Source organism: Leptopilina boulardi, unplaced genomic scaffold (assembly GCF_019393585.1).
Source record: "Leptopilina boulardi isolate dan_hultmark-lab unplaced genomic scaffold, ZJU_Lbou_2.1 LbouV2_341, whole genome shotgun sequence".
NCBI classification, from domain to species: Eukaryota; Metazoa; Arthropoda; class Insecta; order Hymenoptera; family Figitidae; genus Leptopilina; species Leptopilina boulardi.
The window spans coordinates 6,209,981-6,235,914 of NW_026137909.1; the positions used below are offsets into that span (position 1 = coordinate 6,209,981).

At 22.2% G+C, this 25,934-nt stretch overlaps 1 protein-coding gene and 1 non-coding gene across 5 annotated transcripts in view; both read right to left on the reverse strand.

Annotated features, from left to right (window-relative positions):
- Positions 1-19,940, reverse strand: part of LOC127285834 (carboxypeptidase M) — a 56,067-nt gene extending 36,127 nt beyond the window's left edge. The window contains exons 1-2 of one of the 4 annotated variants that reach the window (XR_007843637.1): positions 19,653-19,940; positions 2,321-2,577 (exon numbers count right to left, since the gene is read on the reverse strand). Coding sequence is in view for 3 of the 4 variants with exons in the window: in XM_051312038.1 (XP_051167995.1) it covers positions 2,321-2,567 (247 nt within the window). In the remaining variant the exon portion in view is untranslated. Of the gene's footprint in view, positions 1-2,320; positions 2,578-8,578; positions 8,759-19,652 lie in introns of those variants that run through there. The other 3 variants (XM_051312038.1, XM_051312040.1, XM_051312039.1) reach the window with 3 other exon arrangements.
- On the reverse strand, positions 8,693-8,785 carry LOC127285872 (U6atac minor spliceosomal RNA). Its single transcript, XR_007843663.1, has one exon. It is a non-coding gene; the product is annotated as a U6atac minor spliceosomal RNA (small nuclear RNA).
- Positions 19,941-25,934: the final 5,994 nt, after the last annotated feature.

A 25,934-nucleotide genomic window follows, 5' to 3' on the forward strand; every position in this document is an offset into this window, starting at 1 on the left:
TTCTTATAGAAATGAAAAAAAAAATTCAAGTTGTCCTCCAGCAATGGTTTAAACAACAAGAACCGCAAAAACAAGTGGCGGGTTATATTTGATATCGAGGTGAGAGATTTCTCGTTACTCGTCCTCTCTTTCTCTCTCTATGACTATATCGGGAATTCCGGAATCCGAACTATCAGTGAGAATAGGCGAAAGCGAATCTCAGATATACACAGAGACACATACACACAGAAATGAGTATGTCTAAAAATAAATCTATTTTTTAAATGAAATCTACACAAATTTTTGTTATTTTCATATGATGTATAATAATAAAAATTAATTTTTCTTTGAATTTATATTATTATTATTATTATTATTATTATTATTATTATTATTATTATATGTCAATTTTCATTTGATAGAATTTTATTAGCTGGAATTGACTTTCAGCCTAATTTTTTATTTCACCGAATTATTATTATTACTTAACAGAAATTCAATTTAGAATTTCTATATTACAAAATTGTCACTGAAACGAATTTTAATCGTATTTTAAATTGTCCGAATTTTTTTTATTTATTTGAAATTTTAATTGAACGAATTTTTAAGACGCCGAATTTTCATTTGGCCGAAATTACAAATGACCGAAGAAACGATCGACAGAAAAGATTTTGGCGTAATTTTCAAAAATTGACCAATTATAGAAATTGCGTCAAGAAATTCGTGAATGGTTAAATTTTTAAAAATTGCGCCGAAATCTTTCCGTCGATTATTCATTCGGTCATTTGTAATTTCGTATAAATAAAAAATTCGGCGTTTTAAAAATTCTATTAATTAAAAATTCGTTTAAATAAAAATTAGGACAAATTTGAAATTCGGTGAATTGGTATTTCTGACATTTAAAAATTCGAATTATTATCATATTTCCTTGAATTTTCATTAAACAAAATATTTAAAAAATATAAAAAATCATTTTAAAAAAAGAAACTTATTTTACAGGAAGAATTATTTTCTACAGCCATATTTTCATTTTTTCAAATTTACATTTAACAGAATTGTTAAATTGACGTATTCTTATTTATATATAGAACTTTTATTTTTTCTAATAAAAATCTGGCAGAAAAATTTCGGCACTAATTTGAAAATTAACCAATCAGAATGATTAATTTCAAAATTCGCGCCAATACTTTTCTGTCTTTTTTGTTCGGTCAAATGAAAATTCGGTGATTTGATAATTCTCTCAAATTCGACAATTCGTAACAATGAAATTAAGTGAATATTTTTCTATAAACGAAAAATTAGATTTAAGGCCAGGTCCAAGTGAGGCAGCGCCATTTACATTGATACTAAAATTTTGGAAAATTTTCAACAGCCTTTTCTTGAAAACAAGATGGTAAAATGCTTTTTTCTTTATGGATAATTGATTATTGGCAAGATATACACCAGCTAAAACTTTTTTTGAGTTAAAATAATAAAAAAAATTTCATGTCAATAAATTAAATATGAGCACTTTTTTCACAAAAACTGTAACAGTACTTTCTCAGAAATTATAATCAAAAATGCAATTTCTATTTGGAAAATTAATAAACGCTAAAAAATACACGACCTAAGATTCACCAATCACGAAAATAAGAAAAAAAAATTTTATTAAATATTTAACATATTGATACTGCTTTACTGATTGTGACAGCCCTTTGGTAGATTATGTATTTCAGGTGGTTAGCAACAGCGCCAATCTCCTCCTTTCGGCAAAACTGCGAAACGTCTGGTGACATATATAACCTGCCAAACGGCTGTCATAATGAGTAAAATATGTTATGTTAAAATACTTTTTTTTTGTTATTTTCGTGATTGGTAAATCTTAGGTCGTGTATTTTTTAGCGTTTATTAATTTTCCAAATGGAAATTGCATTTTTGATTGTAATTTCTGAGAAAGTACTGTTACAGTTTTTGTGAAAAAAGTGCTCATATTTAATTTATTGACATGAAATTTTTTTTATTATTTTAACTCAAAAAAAGTTTTAGCTGGTGTATATCTTGCCAATAATCAATTATCCATAAAGGAAAAAGCATTTTACCTTCTTGTTTTCAAGAAAAGGCTGTTGAAAATTTTCCAAAATTTCAGTTTCAATGTAGATGGTGCTGACTCACTTGGACTTGGCTTTAAGAAAAATTATGCTAATTAAAAATTATGTATTTTGCAGAAGATGATATAAATTCTTTAAATAGAAATTATGTTAAATGAAAATTCGGTCAATTGGAAAATATTAAATCAAAATTTTCTTTTGATTTAAAAATAAAAATCTTTTTTGACTTAAAAAATAAAATTTGAGTTTCATACCTTTTACTGATTTTCCTATGGAGTAGAGGGCAGTGAGATTTTGAAAGCGATTCGAGGTAGTCTGAAGAAATCGTGTCAGTTGGTCATAATTGTGATATTTGAAATCAATTTTGTAAGGCTCATCATAAATTGAATATCGCGTGCTATAATGCCGTGCTAATTCATCATTTTCTGATTGCTCTTGTCCAATGGCAAGGCCATGGCTTCCCTCGATGACCAATGCAGTGAGAAAAAACAGCAATATCATTTCTGTAAAACTGGCATTGAAAAAAAAATTTTTTATTTACAGCTATATATAATTATTTTCATTATATTATGTATATACAGTATAATTAAATTCATTTTCTCTCATGAATCATTATAGAAAATATTATTTCTTATTTACACAATATATATTTTTAGATTAACAAATATATATTCAAATAGTTTTAATTCACTTTTTCAAAAAATTCAATTATTTAAATTGTTTTTTTTTAATTAATGTTTAAATTTTTGCAACAAAATGATAATTTTTGAAATTTCAAAAAATGCAATTTCTCAAAATTTTTTACTGCAGCTCCATCAAAATTCAATTATTTATTATTTCAATTGAAAATTCTCTAAAATTCAATTATTGTCTGAAATTTGTAACAAAAAAATTTCATTAATTCAAATTTATAAAAGTTTCAAATGATAATCTTCTGAATTTCAATTATTTCTAAAAATTTTAAATCAAACTCTTTCAAATTCAAATATTTTAAAAAATTTTTATTAAAAATCTTCTAAAATTAAATTATTTTAAAAATTTTATTTTTAAAATTAACTAAAATTCAATTATTTTGCAAAAATCATTTAAAATTCAATTATTTTGCAAAATTTCGATTGAAATTTAATTACTTTCTATATTATCAATTCACAAACAAATAAAATTCAATTATTTTAAAAAATTTCAATTCAAAATCAACTAAAATTCAATTATTTCCAAAAATTTCAATTAAATTTTATTTATTTTGAAAATTTTCAATTAAAATTCAATTATTTTCAAAATTTTCAATACAAAATCAACTAAAATTCAATTTATTATTTTCCAAAATTTTAGTTGAAATTCAATTATTTTCCAAAGTTTTAATTGAAATTCAATTATTTTCCAAAATTCAAAATTTGCAACCCTGAAATATAATAAATGATAACGGGACGCATGAATATAAGCTCTAAAACAATTTTTTTAGAAGTTACATTAGATAGAATTTTAATCAGCAGAATATTAATTTAATCGAATATTATTTTGCCATAAACTCAATTTCACCGAAATATTTTGGTGCCAATTTTAAAATTAACCAATCACAATTTTCTTGATAATTTCCTATTGGTAAATTTTAAAATTCGAGCCGAAATATTTCGGTCAAATTGATTTTCGGTCAAATTAACTTTTTGGGAAATTAATATTCGAAAAAATATATATTTTGGTTAAATTAAATTCGGTAAAATTTAACTTCTAGCAAATTAAAATTCGATTAAGTTGACTTTTTATGGCAAATTAATATTCTTCTAATTAAAATTCTATATGAAATATAACATCTAACAAATTTGTTTTAGAGCTTATTCATGCGCGTCCTAGGATAACAAATGATAAATAATAGACTAGAATAATAAATAATAGAAAATAATAAACAAATAAATTAAAAACAAAAAATTCTGATATAAAAAAAAAAATTATATAATATAATTAAAATGTTTTAAATCGATTTAAGGTAAAATCGTACGGTTTCGTGAATTTGGTTATATCCCGATTTTTATGAATTTGAAAATATTTGGTTGAGCACCTCTGACTTATTGAATGTGAGACCGTTAGGTCTTGGGACCGCTACATCAATTTAGCGCTTGATCTGATTCTATGATATCATCAATATAGTCTCTCAATTTGAATATCCAGACCTCTATCCGATCAGACACATATATGTATATACTGTATTAATAACAATACCAAGTAGTGGGAATAATTTCCAATTTTTGAAAAAAGCAAAAACAAGAATAATTTTTCTACACTGAAAAAAATTATTTATGATACAAGTAATTTAAATTATTATTTTTTAATATATTTACTATTTGTTTCAAATATTTTTTTATTTCGGATCTAAAAAAATATTTATTTGATTCAAATAAATCGAATTATTTGAATCAAATAGATCGTATTTGGTTTAAGTAAATAATTTACTGAATCTAATAAAAGATAATTTTGCTTTAAGTAAATAATTTACTGAATCTAATAAAAGATAATTTATTTAACACAAATAATAATCTATTTAAAACAATTCAATTCATTTATTTGATTTTTCGATACAAATAAAAATTATTTGACGTAATAAATTTATTTTATTGATTCTAGTATACACTAAATTATTTAAAAAACAAATAATGCATTATTTAATAATACCAATACATTATTTAATATAAAAGAAAATAAAAAATATTTCCATCAAATAAATATTTAATTGAAACAAAAATACAGTTACTTCAAACTATTCATTTATTTATTTCACTCAAATATTTGGTTTTTTGATAGAAAAATAAAAATTATTTGACGCAATAAATTTATTTTATTAAGAATTTATTTTATTTTTATTTTTAAATTTATTTTATTGATTTAAGTAAACTAAATTATTTAATACAAATAATACAGAATTTAATGCTAGTAAATTATTTTATAAAAATAAATAAATAAACAAAAACAAAAAAAAAAGTAGATTTATATAAATAAAGGGAAAATGTTATAAAAGCCAATTCCTGATTTATTTATAACGTCATAAAAAGAAACTGCAATACAGATCTTAAACAGTTTTATGTAACAAGTAAATAGACGTAATAATACTATTTCAAGAAAGAAGAAAATATCATCCATTCTTCTCGCGATGATCTCCTTTACATCACTGTTTTTTTTACCACATAAATTGTATATTTATATGTAAATTGAATGTATAGACAATAATTATCTGGTGTTATACAATGTAATGGGGAATTATGCATTTTTTTAATAGTTACATACTTTTCTCTTATAGACGAATGAAATTCAATAAATATAGGGAAAAAAAATAATTCGGCAAGATTCAAAACGGAAAAAAAAAATTTTAACTAAATTTCGCTAAATTTTTACAAAACTTTTTTGTAATCTTGAATAAATGCAAAAAAAAAATTCTAAGTTTAGATCACATGATTATCCCATAACAATCATTAATTAGAATTTTTTTTTCAAAGAATTTTATAAGAAATTATTTTTTAGACGAATTTTCATTTTTGGAATTAGCATTTGATAGAATTTCTATTTATATGAATTTTTATATAACAAAATTTTTAGCTACCGAATTCACCGAATTTTAATTTGTTCGAATTTTTATTTGTTCGAATTTTTATTTATACGAATTTTTAATTGATATAATTTTTAAGACACCGAATTTTCATTTGTCCGAAATTACAAAATTGTCCGAATAAACAATAGATAGAAAGATTTCGGCGCAATTTTTGAAAAATTGTCCAATTAGAAATTAGCAAGAAAATTCGTGATTGGTCAATTTTTGAAAATTGCGCCGAAATCTTTGATGTCGATTGTTTATTCGGTCATTTGTAATTTCGGACAAATGAAAATTCGGCGTCTTAAAAATTATATCAATTAAAAATTCGTATAAATAAAAATTCGGTGAATTGGAATTTCTGTCATTTAAAAAAATTCGATTCAAATAAAATTCTCGCGTGATTTACAAAACAGTTTTGTAAAGCATAAGAAATGAGAATAAATTTTTATTTCTTACTTTAATTCTATCTTCTAGAGTCGAAATTTCGATAATAAATATTCCGAAAAAAATTTTGTATTTATTATAAAATTATTTGCAATTTTCTAAAAAAAAAAAAAGTTTTATTAATGCCTGTATTTTTGTTAATAATTGAAATTTGTTAAAATTAATCGCAAACTTTTAAAATCGTACATAAATAAATAAAAAAAAAAATTTCAATGACATTTTTATAATTATTATGAAGTTGGGATCTGCAATATAATATAAAAGATGTATGTGAAGGTTGACACAAATTGAAATATATATCTGTCATTGAAAAGCAAGGGTACCCGGTTTTGTCCTGATCTCCCTCCCCCCTACTTTTTATTATAATAAATTATTTTTTTACAGGATATTTTGCTTTTTAATAATATTGCTAAGATTTGCATTACTTTAAAATTACCATTTTGACTTTAAAAAAAACTAATAAATAATAATCACCCATATTAAGGTCAAATTTTGAAATTCGATTCTCAACCCGAAAATTTCAAATTATTAAATTTTTTTTATCAAGGAGAGAATTTTACAAAATATAATTTTATATTATACCGAATTTTTATATCAAAGAAATTTTTATTTAACTGAATTATTATTTTAATATAAATAATTTTTATTTAACCGAATTTTTTACATCAAATTTGGATTTAAGATAATTTTTATTTTTAAAAAATTTATATTTATTGAAACAATTTGATAAAATTTAATAACAATTTTAACCCTTAACTGACACAATTCGAACGTAAATCACACAGTGGGTCTACTGGACCCGACGTATTTAAACTATTGTACCAGCCGGTATTGAATATTTTTGCACAAAAATTTAATTTGAGCTTAGCTTATGATGTGTTTTTTTTAAATTTTATTAGTTTTACCAGGGATTAATTTATTTCAAGATAGTTAAAAAAAATTGTGAAAAATAAAAACCAAAAAAAATTACGTGTTTTTACTTGAAAATTCATGAGTTATTTAAATTTTAATATTATGACTTAAAAAATTAAGATTATATTATTCTTTAAGGAAAAAATTACCACAACAGCAGGATTTGCAAAAATGGTATTTATTTTGCAGAATAAAATGTGAATTTTTAGGTTAAACGTAAAAATTTATAATTTATTAATGTTTGAAGCTAATTTATTCTTTCTGTATCGAATTAGTTGTATCAAAAAAAAAAACTGAGAAAATTATAAAAAATAATTAATATTTATAAATTTCGACCGCCATATTGGATCCGCCATTTTGAATTTTCAAAATATGACATCATATTCGTTATCAGCGACCCCAAAAACCTTAAAGTAACAAGTTTCAAGTAAATTCGATGAACTTTTATAAATTTCGACCGCCATATTGGATCCGCCATTTTGAATTTTGAAAATCTGACATCATATTCGTAATCAGCGACCCAAAAAACCCCTAAGTAACAACTTTCAAATGAATTGATGAATTTTTATAAATTTCGACCGCCATATTGGATCCGCCATTTTGAATTTTGAAAATCTGACATCAGATTCGTAATCAGCGACCCGGAAAACCCCGAGATACCAGGTTTCATAAAAAATTATTAATTTGTACAAGATTTCCTATCACCTTTCATTTAAGGGCTGTTTTTACCTCTAAAAGCAAAAAATGACCTGATCTAGCAAAACGGACAGACACGGGTATCTTTTTTTTGGTCCTAGTTTCTGAAAATCATTGATTTTTTCATGTGGGAAAAAAAAAGTTGAATTTTGTCGGACGGTGTAATTCACAGGAGGAAAATAGCCTTAGGTCTGTTCACATGGAACATAATGCAAAAGCAAGGCGACCTATCTGGCCACGGCAATGATAGAAAGTTATATACTGATTGGTTAATCAATAAAATTTGAAGGGAAAAAGACTAAGAGGTTATATATTACATATATATAAAGCAAAAGCGCGATAAATAAATTTAAATTTAAAATTAAATTAAAGATAAAAGTAAGTTATATAGAAATATTATTAGAATTAAGAAAATCAATAATTAACAAAAGGATATGAGGAAGAGGATTCTTTAAAATAAGTTCAAATGAATATGGAGGGTAAATTTTGTATTTAACAAGGTTTTTTAGAAAAAATCAGATCTATAAGTTGAATAGTGAGGACACTCCCAAAGAACATGATTAATATCATGTGATTCATTACCACATGATAAACAAGAAGCTGAATTAATAAAATTTTTCCTATTGCTAGACTAGCTGGCAAATTATAATGATTAGATCGAAGTCTTGAAATAGTAACTATATTGTTTTTCTATTATATTTAGACTTCCAAAACCAAAGGTTTTAAAGAAGAGTCCGAGAAAAAATTTTGAAAATAATAAAGGCCCTTATTATTAACATTAGAATGATTTAATCAATAATTACAAACTAAATTATAAGATTCAGAAAAAATTGAAGGCCACAAATCAGAAAAAGATATAAAGGAATATTTTGAAAAATACCTTCTTGAGTAGCTGATCGTGCTATAAGGAATCCGCTATTTCATTACCGGGGATACCCAAATGACCAGGACACCAAAACTAAAGTTATATTAAGATTATTTTCTTTAGAATTCCAAAAAAATGTTGGAAAGTTTGTGCCCTTTCCATTATTTGTGTTCCATCCTTGTCTATAGGGGAGTGCTAAACGTCTCTCCTTTCATACTACACTATTAAGATTTTATATCACTCTTTCAAATATTAATGTCATGCGCAAAATCACTTTACTTTTTGAACCAATAGGAAACTTAAGAAATGTCATGTGATACATTAACGCATAAGTTGCTGTGAGTTTAGTTCGCTGGTCGCATCCATGCGTGGTAATATCTATTGATTTTGATTCTTGTTCAAATCCAAATATATCAAGTTTAATTAATCACGTTTTACTTTACTCGAATACCCTCTTATCATTCTAAGAAAAACACTTAAGGGGACTTTCTGGTTTAGAATTGACAAAAAAGGAAGGTTTTAAAACTTTTATTGTAAGAACAGTATTAAAGAAATTGTAAAAACTATTTTTGGACATTGTAGCACATTGCGTAGAGAAAATTTAAAAAATATGTTTGAGTGTATTTAGTTCAATTTCATAGTTGTAGGTGGCGTCTTCCAAAAGATACCTTTTTTTTGGTACGTTAGATTCCGGGCAACCTGTAATACATAAATTCAAGTTCCAAACGGGAATCTCTTCATAAGGATTTATTCTTGTGCCTAAACCTCAAAAACGATTTTTTTTAAACGTTTTTTTATTTTTTATGTACATTTTTCTCAAAAACTCGCAAAAACGCCGTGTTTTTGGGTCAATTTACCTCCATATAAAAACACAGGGGGTAGAAATATGAGTTTTTAGAGGTTTAGGCACCAGTTTTTTAAATAAAGAATCGAAAAATTTTTGGGATTTCAAAATCGGTTCGGTAGATTTCGAGAAAAGCTCTGTACCAGTTTGAAAAATGAGTTTTCGAGAAAAACGCGTTCAAAGTTTTCATAACATAATTCATTGAGTCATGAATATCAAACAACTTTTTATTACAACAGAACTTCGTATCCCGCTGTTTTTGGGGTCGCTGATTACGAATTTGATGTCCGTTTTGGAAAATCCAAAATGGCGGATCCAATATGGCGGACGAAAAAATAAAAATTCAACCGGATTTGCTTAAAACTTGTTACTCGGGGGTTTTTGGGGTCGCTGATTACGAATTTGATGTCCGTTTTTGAAAATTCAAAATGGCGGATCCAATATGGCGGACGAAAAAATAAAAATTCAACCGGATTTGCTTAAAACTTGCTACTCGGGGGTTTTTGGGGTCGCTGATTACGAATTTGATGTTCCTAGAACGTTAATGTTTTGTGCCTATATTCATAACTAGCAATCTCAAAAGGCCACAAGTAACCATTTTCAACTAAATCTAATTAATTTCTTAATCTTTGTCCGCCATATTAGATCCGCCATTTTGTATTTTCAAAAACTGACATCAAATTCGTAATCAGCGACCCCAAAAACCCCCGAGTAACAAGTTTTAAGCAAATCCGGTTGAATTTTTATTTTTTCGTCCGCCATATTGGATCCGCCATTTTGTATTTTCAAAAACTGACATCAAATTCGTAATCAGCGACCCCAAAAACCCTCGAGTAACATGTTTCAAGCTAATATCAATAAAAGAGGAACACCAAATATGTAAATAAGATAACTGTAGATTGTTGTTGAAATACATACCGTCATAAATATTGTTATAACTTTTGTTTTTGTACATATTTTTTAAAAAACGTTTTGGGACAGTAATTCTATGATACTATGGAACATTTTTAAGCAAAAAAAAAAAAAATCGTTTTTTTTGTAATTCTAAACCAGAAGTCCCCTTAAACAATTAATTTTAAAAATCTCAATTTTAAATCTTTGAAAATTCAATTAAATTTAAAAAATGTTTTCCAAAAATTGTTTGATAAATTATTTTTAGTTCTGTAAAATTTAATAATTCTTTGAAAATTAACAATATCTTTGTAAATTTAATTATTTCTAAAAATTTCAACTTTAACCCTTCGAAAAGGATTATTATTAAAAAAAAATTTTTTCATTTAAAAATCTGTAAAATATTTTTGTTAAAATAAAAAACAAATCCACTTTTTTTTGGAATATAAATCGACTAAAACGACTTTTTTGTGTCTTTAAGTTGATTCGAGGCCTGTGTTTTTATAATTAATATTTAATAGGTATTCATTGGCCCCTGATACCTTAAAAATTAATTTTTAAAAATAAATTTTTTTCAAATTACTATCTTGTACGAAATTTCCTGGCGCATCTTTTTTCTCATCATAAATTTTTTGTATTTGTATACAATTTTTGAATCAATATACAACTTTAAAAAGAATTTCGTTTGTAAACGTTGTGTACTTCAGCTTCGTGAATTGAATTTTCGAATTTGGAATTTTAAAGAAACTTATTTCGAAATTTGGAAACACAATTATACAACTTTGGCAATTTTTTTAAAATAAAAATTCGGTTACATTAAAATTTAGTCAAATAAAAATTCGGCTAAATTCAATTTTGGTTAAGTAAAAATTAATTTTGAAACTGCAAATTGTGTTAAATGAGAATTTAATTGAATAAAAGAATAAAAATTTGGCTATTTCTTTCTATTAAAAAAAATTAATTTAAAAGCTGCAAATTCGATTAAACAAAAACTTTGTTAAATAGAAAAATTTCATAAAATTGAATAACAAATTTGTAAAAAAAATAAAAATTCAGTTATACGCAAATTTTGTTACATTAAAATTTAGTCAAATGAAAATTCGGCTAAATTCAATTTCGGTTAAGTAAAAATTAATTTTAAAACTGCAAATTCGATTAAATGAAAAATAAAAAATTCGGCTAAATTAAATTTTTTTTAAATAAAAATTCGGTTACATTAAAATTTAGTCAAATAAAAATTCGGCTAAATTTAATTTTGTTTAAGTAAAAATTAATTTAAAAACTGCAAAATGAAAAAATAAAAAATTCGGCTAAATTAAATTTTTTTTAAAATAAAAGTTCGGTTACATTAAAATTTAGTCATTGGCCCCTGATACCTTAAAAATTAATTTTTAAAAATAAATTTTTTTCAAATTACTATCTTGTACGAAATTTTAGGACAGAAGGACAGACCAAGCATTTTATTATTATATAATAATTTAATGAAAATTAGAATAAAAAATTTATTTGATTCAAATATTCGGTTACTTTATTAAATAAATATTTAATTGAACCAAATATTTTTTATATGAGCCAATTAAATAGTATTTGTTTCAAATACAGAAATTATTGGTCCAAATATACAATTTATTTAATTACAAAAATTAAAATAAAAATTATTTGATTCAAGTAAATATTTATTTAATAATAGTCAAGTAACCAAATTATTTGAATCAAATAATTTACGAAAAAATAAAAAAAATTTATTGTATTTTTAAAACACACATTTTGTTGGATCGTATTGTTTCAACAAATTTTCTCCTTCTTGCGTGTTTATTTATTTTATTATTATATAATTATAACTATTATAGTTATAATTATTATTATTATGTTTCAAATTGTTATTTTATCAGACACAAAGATCGATTAATTACTAATTTTCAGCTTTATTGCTGCTTTTCCCATCAGAGGGAAAAGATTATTTCAAAACGTTTACTCCTCTCAAGCCTATAAAAAAAATAATAAAAAAAAAAATAGGTGTCTGCAGATATAGTAAGTACAGAAAAGACTTTATAATGACTATAGAAGACTGTTATTAGAGTTTTAAGGGATCGGAGCACATAGAGAGAGAGAGAGAGTCTGAGAGTCAGCTCAACAGCTTGTGCTTTCCGCGCTAAAAAATGAAGAGTAGGCGAAATTTGAAAGAGCTTTTTTACATTTTAAGAATATAAAGGAAGCGCGCGAAGACAAAAAGCGACGCAACCTTTAAGCTTTCATTTTTTTTTATTCCAACGATGACAGAAAATTAACAAAAATATTAATAGTAAAAAAGTAACCGAAAAAAAAATTTCTCATAATTTTTTTTATTTTTCCAAAATTATCCCAACCTTTTTAAATTTACTATTTTTTAACTTAACCAGCGAATGTTAATTGAGTAGAATTCTCATTTAATAGACTAATTTTAAGTGATTCGAATTTTTAAATGCCCAAAATCTTTAAATAAGCGAATATTCATTTGTCCGAATTTTTATATAATTGTCCGAAATTGGAAATATTCGATCATTTCGCCTTTAAAATTTAAAAATTAAAACCAATCAAAAATTATTATGAAAAAATTCACGTCGAAATTTTTCTATCGATTTTTTATTCGGACAATTTAAAATTTCAGACCGAAATTCGACGTTTTATTTGTGCGAATTAAAATTAGTGAAAAATAAAAATTCGGTGAATTGAAAATTCTGTTATTTAAAAATTCGAATCACTTAAAATTCCTCTCAAAAATGAGATTAATGCAAAGTAAAATTATTATGTACCTGTATTATATAAATTCGAATATCGGTAATTTTGCAAAAAAAAAAAAATTAAATCAATAATATATTTATTCTCGTAATTTATTTTTCTCATTAATTTTTTTTTCAAAAAACATATATTTATAATAGAAGAAAAAGAAAAGCAATTGACAAAAAATTTAACTGGGTAGTTATTGTAACGATCGATTCAATATTGAATGTGGGAGAGAAAAAAAAGGTAATGGAAAAAAAGTAAATTTTTATTTTCTTTTAATTGAAATACAAAAATATTTATTATAACAGTGATAATTGAGAGATATTTTTTTTTGTCTTTTCTAGGTACATACGTATTGTTTTTTTTTTTTTTTTTTTTTTTTTTTCATCTAAGGATAAATAAAATTGAATATATTTTGTTTCGTACTCGCAATGAAAAATTGATATCGCATTTATCATGTATATATATCAATTGTGGATAATTATAAGCAATAAGCATGCGCTGACCTAATTATTTTTGAAGATCTGCTTGAAATAGAAAATATACGTGTGAAAAGTGGTGATCGATTCTATGTAAATGGTCCGATAATAATTGTGAACATTGCTTGAGGACAGTTATTTTTGACACGTTCTGCCATATCTGTTCTACCTCTTTTGTCTCATTTTAGAGAATATAAAGAGACCTTGTATTTTAAATTATTACCAATTTTTTATTTCACATATATATTTTATAAAAATTTAGTTAATATAATTAATTATTTCATTATTATCAAAAATTAATTTAATTAAAGCTGAAAAAATTTTTTTATATTCCATATGAACGAGTTTCAATGAGGCGCATAAATATCCCCCCCCCCTAAAAAAAAATCATTAGTTAAAATTTTCATTTTAAATAATTTTTATTAGAAATAATTATTTTTTACATAAATTTACAATTTTTCGAATTATCATTTGACAGAATTTTTTTTTTTATTATGTTTTATACGAATTTTTACTTAAAAAAATTTTTTTGATCTTCTGAATTTTTGTTTGGCAGAATTTTTATTTTATAGTCTTGTAATTATACTTGACTTTTTATTTAAATGAATTTTAATTTAAGGAAATTTTAATTTAACAGAATTCTCATACAATCGAATTTTTTAAATTCATCGAATTTTTATTTGTCCGAATTTTTATGACACCGAATTTTGTCCGAAATTACAAATGGCCGAATAAACAATCGACAGAAATATTTCGGAGCAATTTTCAAAAATTTACCAATTAGAAATCATCAAAAAAAAAAAAAATTGTGATTGGTCAATTTTCAACAATTACTCCGAAATCTTTCTGTCGATTGTTTGTTCGTTTATTTGTAATTTCGGACAAATAAAAATTCGACATTTACACTTTCGTCAATGTTCCGAATTGATTAACATAATTTTGTCAAAAATAGAATTATTTTTAAAGACACAGGACTGTTACTGTTAATTTGATTCCTTGACATGTTGAACGTCATCAAATTAGCATTAGATATCAAATTTATAATTGTTTTAATAATAGTAGATTAAAAATATCAGCATTAATTATAGTTTTAGTTATTAATTAAAAAATTAAGGAAGATTTTATTTTGCTTATATATTTTTCTTTAATTTAATTTTTAATTAAATTTTTTTTTCCTATTTTGTATTATTTATTTTCATTTTCTTTTTTTTTTGCTAATAGACTTTTTACAAATTTTATATTTAAAAAATTTCATGATTTTTTCATGAAAAATTAATCTAAATAATACATGAAAAATTTTTTTAAATGCGAATTTGGTAAAATTAAAATTTAATCACAAGAAACTTGGTTAAAATTTAATTTTGTATAAGTAAAAATTAATTATTAAACTGAAATTTCAATTAAATAAAAATTCGGTTATAACATAATTTAGTTGGCATAAAAATTCGGCTTAATTTAATTTTGATTAGGTAAAAAATTAATTTTAAAGCTGCAATTTGGATTAAAATAAAAAAATTTGATTATAGCCAAATTTAATAAAAAAATTCGGCTATATTTACTTTCTGCTAAATAAAAATTAATTTAAAAGCTGCCAATAATAAAATTTAATAAGAATTTTGAATAAAAAAATAAAAAATTTAAGTCAAATTAAAATTCGGCTAAATTAAATATTGCCTAAGTAAAAATTAATGAAAATTCGATTAAATTGAAAAAGTAAAAAATTCGGCTAAATTAAATTTTTTTAAAATAAAAATTCGGTTACAATAATTTTTTTTTTAAATAAAAATTCGGTTACATTAAAATTTAGTCAAATAAAAATTCGGCTAAATTCAATTTTGGTTAAGTAAAAATGAATTTTAAAACTGCAAATTCTGTTAAATGAGAATTTAATTTAATAAAAGAATAAAAATTTGGCTATTAATTTCTATTAAAAAAAATTAATTTAAAAGCTGCAAATTCGATTTAAAAAAAACTTTGTTTAATATAACAATTTCATAAAATTGAATCACAAATTTGAAAAAAATTTCAGTTATACGCAAATTTTGCTACATTAAAATTGAGTCAAATGAAAATTCGGCTAAATTCAATTTTGGTTAAGTAAAAATTAATTTTAAAACTGCAAATTCGATTAAATAAAAATTTATATAAATAAAAATTTGTTAAAATATGATAACAGTCTTTAAAAAAATAAATATTTTGTTAAAATAAAATTTAATTAAATAAAAATTCGGCTAAATTTAATTTCGTTTAAGTAAAAATTAATTTAAAACCTGCTAATTTAATTAAATGAAAAGATAAAAAATTCGGCTAAATTAAATTTTTTTAAATTAAAAATTCGATTACATTAAAATTTAGTCAAATAAAAATTCGGCTAAATTCAATTTTGGTTAAGTAAAAATGAATTTTAAAACTGCAAATTCTGTTAAATGAGATTTTAATTTAATAAAAAAATAAAAATTCGGCTAAATTTAATTTCTATTAAAAAAAAACTAATTTTAAAACTGCAAATTCGATTAAATGAAAAAATAAAAAATTCGGCTAAATTAAATTTTTTTAAAATAAAAATTCGGTTACATTAAAATTTAGTCAAATAAAAATTCGGCTAAATTTAATTTTGTTTAAGTAAAAATTAATTTAAAAACTGAAAAAATTCGGCTAAATTAATTTTTTTTAAATAAAAATTTGGTTACATTAAAATTTAGTGGAATAAAAATTCGGCTAAATTCAATTTTGGTTAAGTAAAAATTAATTTAAAAACTGCAAATTCTGTTAAATGAGAATTTAATTTAATAAAAAAATAAAAATTCGGCTAAATTTAATTTTGTTTGAGTAAAAATTAATTTAAAAATAATTGAAATAATAAAAATTTGATTATAAGGATATTTAATCAAATTCGGTTAAATTTTATTTTGGTTACGAAAAATAATTCGGTACCTAAAAACGGTGTTTAATAAAATAATTCGTTTAAAATAAAAATTTTCTCAAATGCTATTTCGAAAAAATGAAAATTCGTCTAAAAAATAATTTATAATATAACAAATAAAATAATAATAATAATAATAATAATAAAATGGTTTAAAATGAAAATTTTAGTTAATGATTTTTATGGAAAATTCATACGCCCCAATAAAAATGAGAGGAAAAAAGAAAGGAATGTATATGTATGTATGTAATTAAAAGCAAGAATAATTGCAAAAAGAAATTCTTATAAAAGCACCGCACATTCTCGCCATCAGTGTGATGGTACATATATATATGTATATGTGTGTAGCTATTACAAGAGCACTTTAGGGGGACAAACATACGCTATCTTGGACACCTACTCCCACAGGGCGGATATGCACCCGCAACGGGGTGTATTAGTATGTATATCGCTTATCCGACAATATTACTTGGTAATGCGAATACTCTCCTGGCTTTAACGACGCGCCAGAGACAGTTATCTAAGTCTCAAAGTCATTATCGAGAAAACAGTTGCAGTAATTTTCAAACTCTTTTCATATAATCATAATATCATTTTGAGTATGCCCTCAAGACTTATATATACGCCATATAACTATATGCTTTTATTATATTATCAATATTATATACGAGAAGATATTATATTTTCTAATATATTGCTGACGCTTCACGAGAAAAGGGACCTTTAGAGGGAAAAATTTTTAGGTTATGTTTGTGATTTTTGCGATTAAAAATAATTATACAAAGAGAAACAAAATTTTTGTGAGGCGCACAAGAATTTAAAATTTAAAGAATTTTATTAAAAATAATTATTTTTTAGACGAATTTTCATTTTTCGAATTAGCATTTGACAAGAATTTCTTTTTATACGAATTTTTACTTAACACAATTTTTAGCTGCCGAATTTTTATTTGGCAGAATTTTTCTTTAATAGTCTTGTAATTAAAATGAATTTTTTCATTCAATCGAATTTTAATTTAAGTAAATTTTAATTTCACTGAATTCTCTTTGAATCGAATTTTTAAATAACAGAAATTCCAATTCACCGAATTTTACTTTGTACGAATTTTTATTTATTCGAATTTTTAAATAACAGAAATTCTAATTCACCGAATTTTACTTTGTCCGAATTTTTATTTATTCAAATTTTTAAGTTTACGAATTTTGTCCGAAATTACAAATGGCCAAACAAAGAATTGACAGAAAGATTTCGGCGCAATTTTCAAAAATTGATCAATTAGAAATTATCCAGAAAATCGTAATTGGTCAATTTTTGAAAATTGCGCCGAAATTTTTCTGTCGATTATTTGTTCGGCCATTTGAAATTACGATTAAAAAAAAAATTCGGCGTCTTAAAAATTCGTACAACTTAAAAGTCGGACAAGTTAAAATTCGGTGAATTGAAATTTCTGTCATTTAAAAATTCGAATCACAAAAAATTCGATTGAATGAAAATTCTGTTATTATAAATTAAAATTCGATTAAATTAAATTTCTTTTAATTAAAAAGTCATGTAAATTAAATGACTAAAATAAAAATTCTGCCAAACAAAAATTCGATAGCAAAAAAAAAAAGTGAGAAAACTATCTCAATTCGAAAATATAGTATAAAATGCATTTATTGTTCGGTCATGTCATAAATTAATTAATGTGAGATTTATATTCAAAAAAAAAAAAAAATTTTTATCTCGGAATTTTTTTTCGAAATTTCTATAAAAAATAAGAAAATACGTATTTTTTGATTTTTTGATTTAATAAAAATTATGGAAGTTACGATTTTTTTAAATTGAACGTTTTTAGAAGGCCGAATAATTTTTTAAATGCCTTTTTCTCCGTCATTCTAACACATAAAAAAAAATCATATACATGAAATTTATTCGATTTTTCTTCAATATTTCAAATATGTATAGTAAAAAATAACGTAACTAGAAAGGAATAATCTAAAAAATTGAAATTAAGTCTAAAAAGTGACTTTTCTAAAAATTGAAGTGATCGATTTTTGGATTTTTTTTTTTAAATTCATCTTTCTGTCGATTATTTGCTCGGCTATTTGTAATTTCGGACAAATGAAAATTTGGCGTCATAAAAATTCTATCAATTAAAAATTTTGTATAAATAATAAAAAATTCGGACAAATTAAAATTCGGTGAATTAAAATTTCTGTCATTTAAAAATTTGAATCACATAAAATTCGATGAGAATTCTGTTAGATTAAAATTCGTTTAAATTAAAATTTTGTAAATTAAAAGTCATATGTTAATTACAAGAGTAAAAAATAAAAATTCTGCAAAACAAAAATTTGTCAGCTTAAAATTTTGTTGTACATAATATTTTTTTAATCGATATTTTATTGGATAAAAAAAATTACTATGTACACTAAGAGGTGATATGGCAAAATATATATATTGAAAGATAAAAATTATTATTTAACAGTAACAAGTATTATAGAAAAAAAATTTTAGAAAAAAAAATTTATAAATAAAGAATTTAGAAAACAAATATTAAAAATACAAAAAAAGTTTAAATTTCTAATTTTCTGTATTTATTTAAAATTTTTCAAATTCTTAAAAATTAAATTGATTCAAATTCTATATTAAAAATAGAAAAAAAGTTGAAAAATTTCAATTTTCTTTGTATTTATTTCAAGTTTTTAATTTTTTGTATTGATTCTTGTATTAAAAATACAAAAAAATTTAAATTTCCAATTATCGGTATTTATTGGAATTTTTCAAATTGTTGTATTAATTCTTGTATTCAAAATAAAAAAAAAGTTTGAAATCTTCAATTTTTTTGTACTTATTTCAATTTTACAAATTTTATATTATTAATAAAAAAAATTATTGTACCAAAAATACAAAAAAAAAATTGAAATTTTCAACAAAAATTGATCAAAATAATTCAATTTTTTATCATTGCAACGGTTTCTAAAAATTTTTACCATACTCGTAAAGTAAAATAATCTCAAAATTTTGAAGAAACTCAATTTCATCAAAAATAATAATAGCCGAAGAACTTGAAAGTAAAATCCTAAAAAAACGATTTATTTCTATTTCAAAAAGAGTGAATAATTTTCATTATAAATTGTAATAACTAATTTCTTTTATTAGTTTTATAACAATAAAAAAAAATATATAAAATTTGTGCAAATTTACTTGTAAAGTTTTTTGGGCAGTGTTTAATCCTGAAAAAAAGGAAGAGTTTTAAACTCTTCTCTTCACAGCCGTTGTCTGCCTCTTTTTTCAGCGGTTGTTGTTGTTTTGTTTGTTTTTTTTTATTTTCCTTTTGCTTATAGTAGTGAAAATAAAATGGAAAATAAAACCGGACGGACTCAAACGAGCGGACGGACGCGGACGGCGTGAAAAAAAAAATGAGCAACACCGAGCACGCTCCGCGCGAACACTGAGTCACTGGATCCTCTTCAATCTGGTGGACCGCGGAAATCGCCTCGAGAATCGTCTCACCGCGCCGTATCGCACCTCTCTCCCCCCACGCGATACGCTAAACACGACTTTTACCACTTCCTTTCAATATGTCCAACTTTCAAATTTTCAACGAATCCTCCTCGTGACACAAACAAGAAAATACTTTCTTTCTTTCTTTCTTTTTTTTTCTCTTTTCCTCTTTATATATATAAAAAAAATAAACTGTATCAAAATTTAATCTTGTCATAATAAATATAATCAAAATTATAAAAAATATGAATATAAAACAAAAAAAAAATATATCAAACACGAGAGAAAAGTTGACGTAATTATTATAATTATAAATTATTAAATTAATTTTTTTAATTATTAAATAATTAATTAATTAAATTATAAAAAAATATGCATATAAAAGAAAAAAAATATATATCAAACATGAGAGAAAAGCTAACGTAATTATTTATTTATAATATATATTTTTTCAGAATTGTTGAATATTTTTTTTAACCGTTTCAATTTTTTTTTTTTTTTATTCAAAATGGACGTAAATAAAAATATTTTTGTTTGTTTCTTTGAATACCAACACGTTTTGGAACGGTATCCGTTATTTGACACAAAAGAGGTGAAGCCCCGCAATGAGTATACGAAATCGACGATTAAATAATATTTTGAATTCAAGTTTCCGTTCGTCAAGGCAATTTAAATAAAAATCAATTTTCCAGTAAAAAAATTATTTTATTTTTTGTTTTCTGTTGAGGTTCACTTTTAAAATTCTTTAAAAATTTCAATTAAAGACAATTTTCAAATTATTTAATAATTTAATGAAAATTAGAATAAAAAATTTATTTTGATTCAAATATTCCGTTACTTTATTAAATAAACTGGCAAAATTAAAAGCGCGAAAGCGCGCCAAATTGAGTATTTCATTGTTTGTTATAAAGAAATTAAAGATTAATATTGTCAATAATAATTTAATTTATTAGAATATTATTACATATTATATGATAATAATTAAAATTATATATGTTTACAGGCCTATACGACTTTTTCCGACTTTTTTCAAAAATACGACTTTTATCGACTTATTTTAATAAAATGCAACATTTTTTTTTACGTTTGAAAAAAAATGTAAATAAAATACATTTTTTTAGTATAAAATGTAGATCTTCTTCAGATCTTCTTCAATTCAATTATTTAACAAATTTTCAACTAAAATGATTCTTCACTAAATTAATTATTTTTAATAATTTTAATTAAATACATCACAAATTCAATTATATCAAAATTACTTTTTCAATTTAATTTAATTATTTTCAAAATTTTCAATCCTAAATCAACTAAAATTCAATAGTTTTAAAAATTTTCAATTTCAATTTAATTATTTACCAAGTTTTCAATTTAAAATGAAATAAAATTCAATTATTTTCTAAAATTTCTATTCAAAATTAATTATCCAAATTTTCAATCAAAAATTAACTTAAATTAAATTATTATTCAAAATTTCAATTGAAAATCAATTATTTTCAAAATTTTCAATTCAAAATGAACTGATATTCAATTATTTTCAAAATTTTCAATTCAAAGTCAACTAAAATTCAATTATTTTCAAAAATTTCAATTCACAATAAACTACAATTCAATTATTTTCCAAATTTCAACTGAAATTTAATTATTTTCAAAATTTTCAATCCTAAATCAACTAAAATTCAATAGTTTTAAAAATTTTCAATTTCAATTTAATTATTTACCAAGTTTTCAATTTAAAATGAAATAAAATTCAATTATTTTCTAAAATTTCTATTCAAAATTAATTATCCAAATTTTCAATCAAAAATGAACTTAAATTAAATTATTATCCAAAATTTCAATTAAAATTCAATTATTTCCCAAAATTTTCAATTCAAAATGAACTGAAATTCAATTATTTTCCAAATTTAAAATCAAATAAAATTTCATTATTCTCAAAAATTTGAATTCAAAATTAATTGAATTTTCAATAATTTGAATTTAAAAGCATCTATAATTTAATTAATTCTAAAATTTTCCATCGAAAATTTTTTTTTTGAAATTTAATAATTTCAATTATAACTCTAAGGAAATTCAATTATTTTTAACTATTTTAATAATATTCTTTGAAAATTCAACTATCTGAAACCATTTTTCAATTAAAAATGATTTTCAAATTATTGTATTTTGTCCGCATTTTCTAATAAAATTTTCAGTGAAATCATCTAAAATTTTAATTACAAAACACTTAAACAATTAATTTTAAAAATCTCAATTTTAAATCTTTGAAAATTCAATTAAATTTAAAAAATGTTTTCCAAAAATTGTTTGATAAATTATTTTTAGTTCTGTAAAATTTAATAATTGTTTGAAAATTAACAATATCTTTTGAAATTTAATTATTTTTAAAAATTTCAACTTTAACCCTTCGAAAAGGATTATTATTAAAAAAAAAAATTTTTTTATTTAAAAATCTGTAAAATATTTTTGTTAAAATAAAAAACAAATCCACTTTTTTTTGGAATATAAATCAACTGAAACGATTTTTTTGTGTCTTTAAGTTGATTCGAGGCCTGTGTTCGAGTCCTGGCGCATCTTTTTTCTCATCATAAATTTTTTGTATTTGTATACAATTTTTGAATCAATATACAAGTTTAAAAAAAATTTCGTTGGTAAACGTTGTGTACTTCAGCTTCGTGAATTGAATTTTCGAATTTGGAATTTTAAAGAAACTTATTCCGAAATTTGGAAACACAATTATACAACTTTGGCAAAAATGAGAAAAAGAATTGTCAAAATTTGACACGTCATAAGATTACTATTCAAAAAAAAACACGTGAAATCAGAAAAGGCCAACTTCAAGTTAGGACAGAAGGACAGACATAATATTTACTTGAACCAAATAATTTTTATATGAGCCAATTAAATAGTATTTATTTCAAATACAGAAATTATTGGTCCAAATATACAATTTATTTAATTACAAAAATTAAAATAAAAATTATTTGGTTCAAGTAAATATTTATTTGATAATAGTCAAGTAACCGAATTATTTGAATCAAATAATTTACGAAAAAATAAAAAAAAAAAATTGATGTATTTTTAAAACACACATTTTGTTGGATCGTATTGTTTCAACAAAATTTTCTCCTTCTTGCGTGTCTATTACTGCAATCATTTTTAAATATAAATTAAAAGTTTCACTGATTTAAATTCAGTGGAAAATTTTTCACTAATTCAGATTTATATAGAGCACTTTCATTCAAGTGAAAATTTATTTTAAAATATAATTAAATTAGAAGGTATATATATATTATTTTCTATTTTAATATATAAAAAAAAATATAATTATTATAATTCATCAAGTTTTGTTATAAATATGTTTTCACATTATAATTCAAGGACAGTTTATTATTAACAAAAGAATTGATATGTAATAATAAATTAATGCAGGATTTCCGATATCTATTACACATATTCCGTAACATTTGTAAAAGTCTCCCTCCTCCTCCTCACCCTATAGAGCGTGTCATTTTTTTATTCTACTTTTTATGCTAGAATTCATATAGTATTTTTAAAGTAAAAAATAATTTTTAAATTATGTAAAAAAAAGGAAAATTAATTTTAAATATAAATAAACATTCAAGTTTTTTACGGGACAAGAACAAAAAATTCTCTCATTTTACTTGAAAATTGAAACCGCAGTAAATCTCAATATTTAATCAAATAATTCAAAAATATCTTCATTATTCAATTAAATAATTAAAATTATATTCAATTATCAAAAAAACTTAAGAAAAAGTCGATTTTCTTTATTTTAACAAAATTTAATTGGTTCATGAATATTTTACTTTGAAAAACTAATGTTATTTGATATTAAATTCATTTTATTACTTCTGTAATGAGAATAATTTTATAATGAATATTATTAAGAAAATTTATTTCAAATATTTCAGAATCGAACTAATTGTAAGAGAAATTATCAAAATTTCATTTAAGTAGAACAAATTTCTAAAAAAAAAAAACTCTTAAAATTTAATTTTTATAATTTTTTTCAAATCTAATTTAAGCAATTTATTTGAATTAAAAATGTTGTCATAGTTTTTAGTTTTTGATGGTAAAAAAAAATTTCAGGCAATAATCAAGTTTTACAGATTTTTAAATAAAAATTTTTTTTTTTAAATAATAATAATTATGGAAAGAGTTAAAGTTGAAATTTTTAAAAATAATTAAATTTCAAAAGATTTTCTTAATTTTTTAGACAATAATAATTAAATTTTACAGAAATAAAAAATAATTTATCAAATTATTTTAGATATTTTTTAAAAGTAATTGAATTTTCAAAGATTTACAATATTTTGATTTTTGAAATTAATTCAACTTGAAGTGATTTTAAATTTCAAATTTTTAATGATTTCAATAAAAAATTTATTAGAAATTACAGACAAAAATACAATAATTTAAAAACTTTTTAAGCCAAAAAAAAAATGGTTTCAGATAGTTGAATTTTCGAAAAATATTATAAAAATCATTAAAAATAATTGAAATTATTAAATTTCAAAAAATTTTAGATTGAAAATTTTAGAAATAATTAAATTTTAAGTGATTACGAATTAAAATTTTTTGATAATTTAATTTGCTAATTTTTTTTTTAAATTATAAACAATTATTAAATTTCATAAAAATTTTAATTGAAAAAAAATAGTTTAAGATAATTGAATTTGTGAAGAATTTCATTAAAATTATTAAAAATAATTAATTTAGCGAAGAATTTTAGTTAAAAATTTGTTAAATAATTGAAATAAAAAAGATCTGAAGAAGATATGAATTTCATACTAAAAAAAACGTATTTTGTTTAAAAATTTTGTAAAAAAAAATGTAAAAAAAAGTCGAAAAAGTCGCATTTTATTAAAATAAGTCAAAAAAAGTCGGAAAAAGTCGTATAATTCGAGGCCTGATAATTAACTATTAATTATAAATATTCTGAGTTTTATAACAATAAGATTCTTTATGGAAAATAAATAGAATAATAGAAAAAAATAATACCCGATAAAAATAATAATAATAATAATAATAATAAATAATAAAAATAATAAATAATAGAAAATAATAATAACAAAATTGTAAAACTTTGTAATATGTAGGTACACAATGGAAAAAAATAAATCTAATACATAAAAAAAATAATAATAATAAATACTAAATATAATAAATAATAGAAAATAATAATAAATAATGATACTTAAATTCAGAAAAAGACAATTAGTCTCATTTTACACTGTAAAAATCGAAATAAGTTGCATTTTTTTTATTATTATTATTTTTTTTTTTTATAATGTTGTACATTCCGAGTATTGTAAATAATAAATTGATTTACTGTATTTAATAAACATAGGATTATTTTTAATTATTTTGTTTTATTTATTTAAAATTTTTAATCGCGTCCGTTCAAGAAATAAATATATTTATCAGGAAATTATTGCGAAGTGATTCACAAATTCATTCACCTTAAAGAAAAGTGTAAGAGAAGTTATAAAGTATGTCAGTAGTGCGTGACAAGATAGTCGAATATAATCATTAGTAATTTCATTCATTCTTTAATTTTAAACAAAGGAATTTAAAAAAAAAAACAAAATAATCCGAAGGGAAAAGTAAATTTACTTTATTATTTAATTCAGTGTCAAGTTTTTTTTTAATAAAGAAAAAACATTTTTTTTATCATTTTTTATTAAAATACTTTTTCAAAGTAGAAGAAAATTTTTCTTTTAATTTTAATTCAATTTTTTTTTTTAAATTCAAATTCTTATATTTTATTACTTAAATATCGTAATATTTTTACCAAATTGATTTCTTTTACATTTGTCCGACTATTTCGTATAAAATATGTATTGAAATAATTTCTATTTTTTTTTTTTTAAAGAAAATTTATCTTGAAAGTATAGAAAGTTTCGTGAAATGATTTTGATAAAAAAAAAAAAATATTCCCTATTTTAGATATTAAAATAA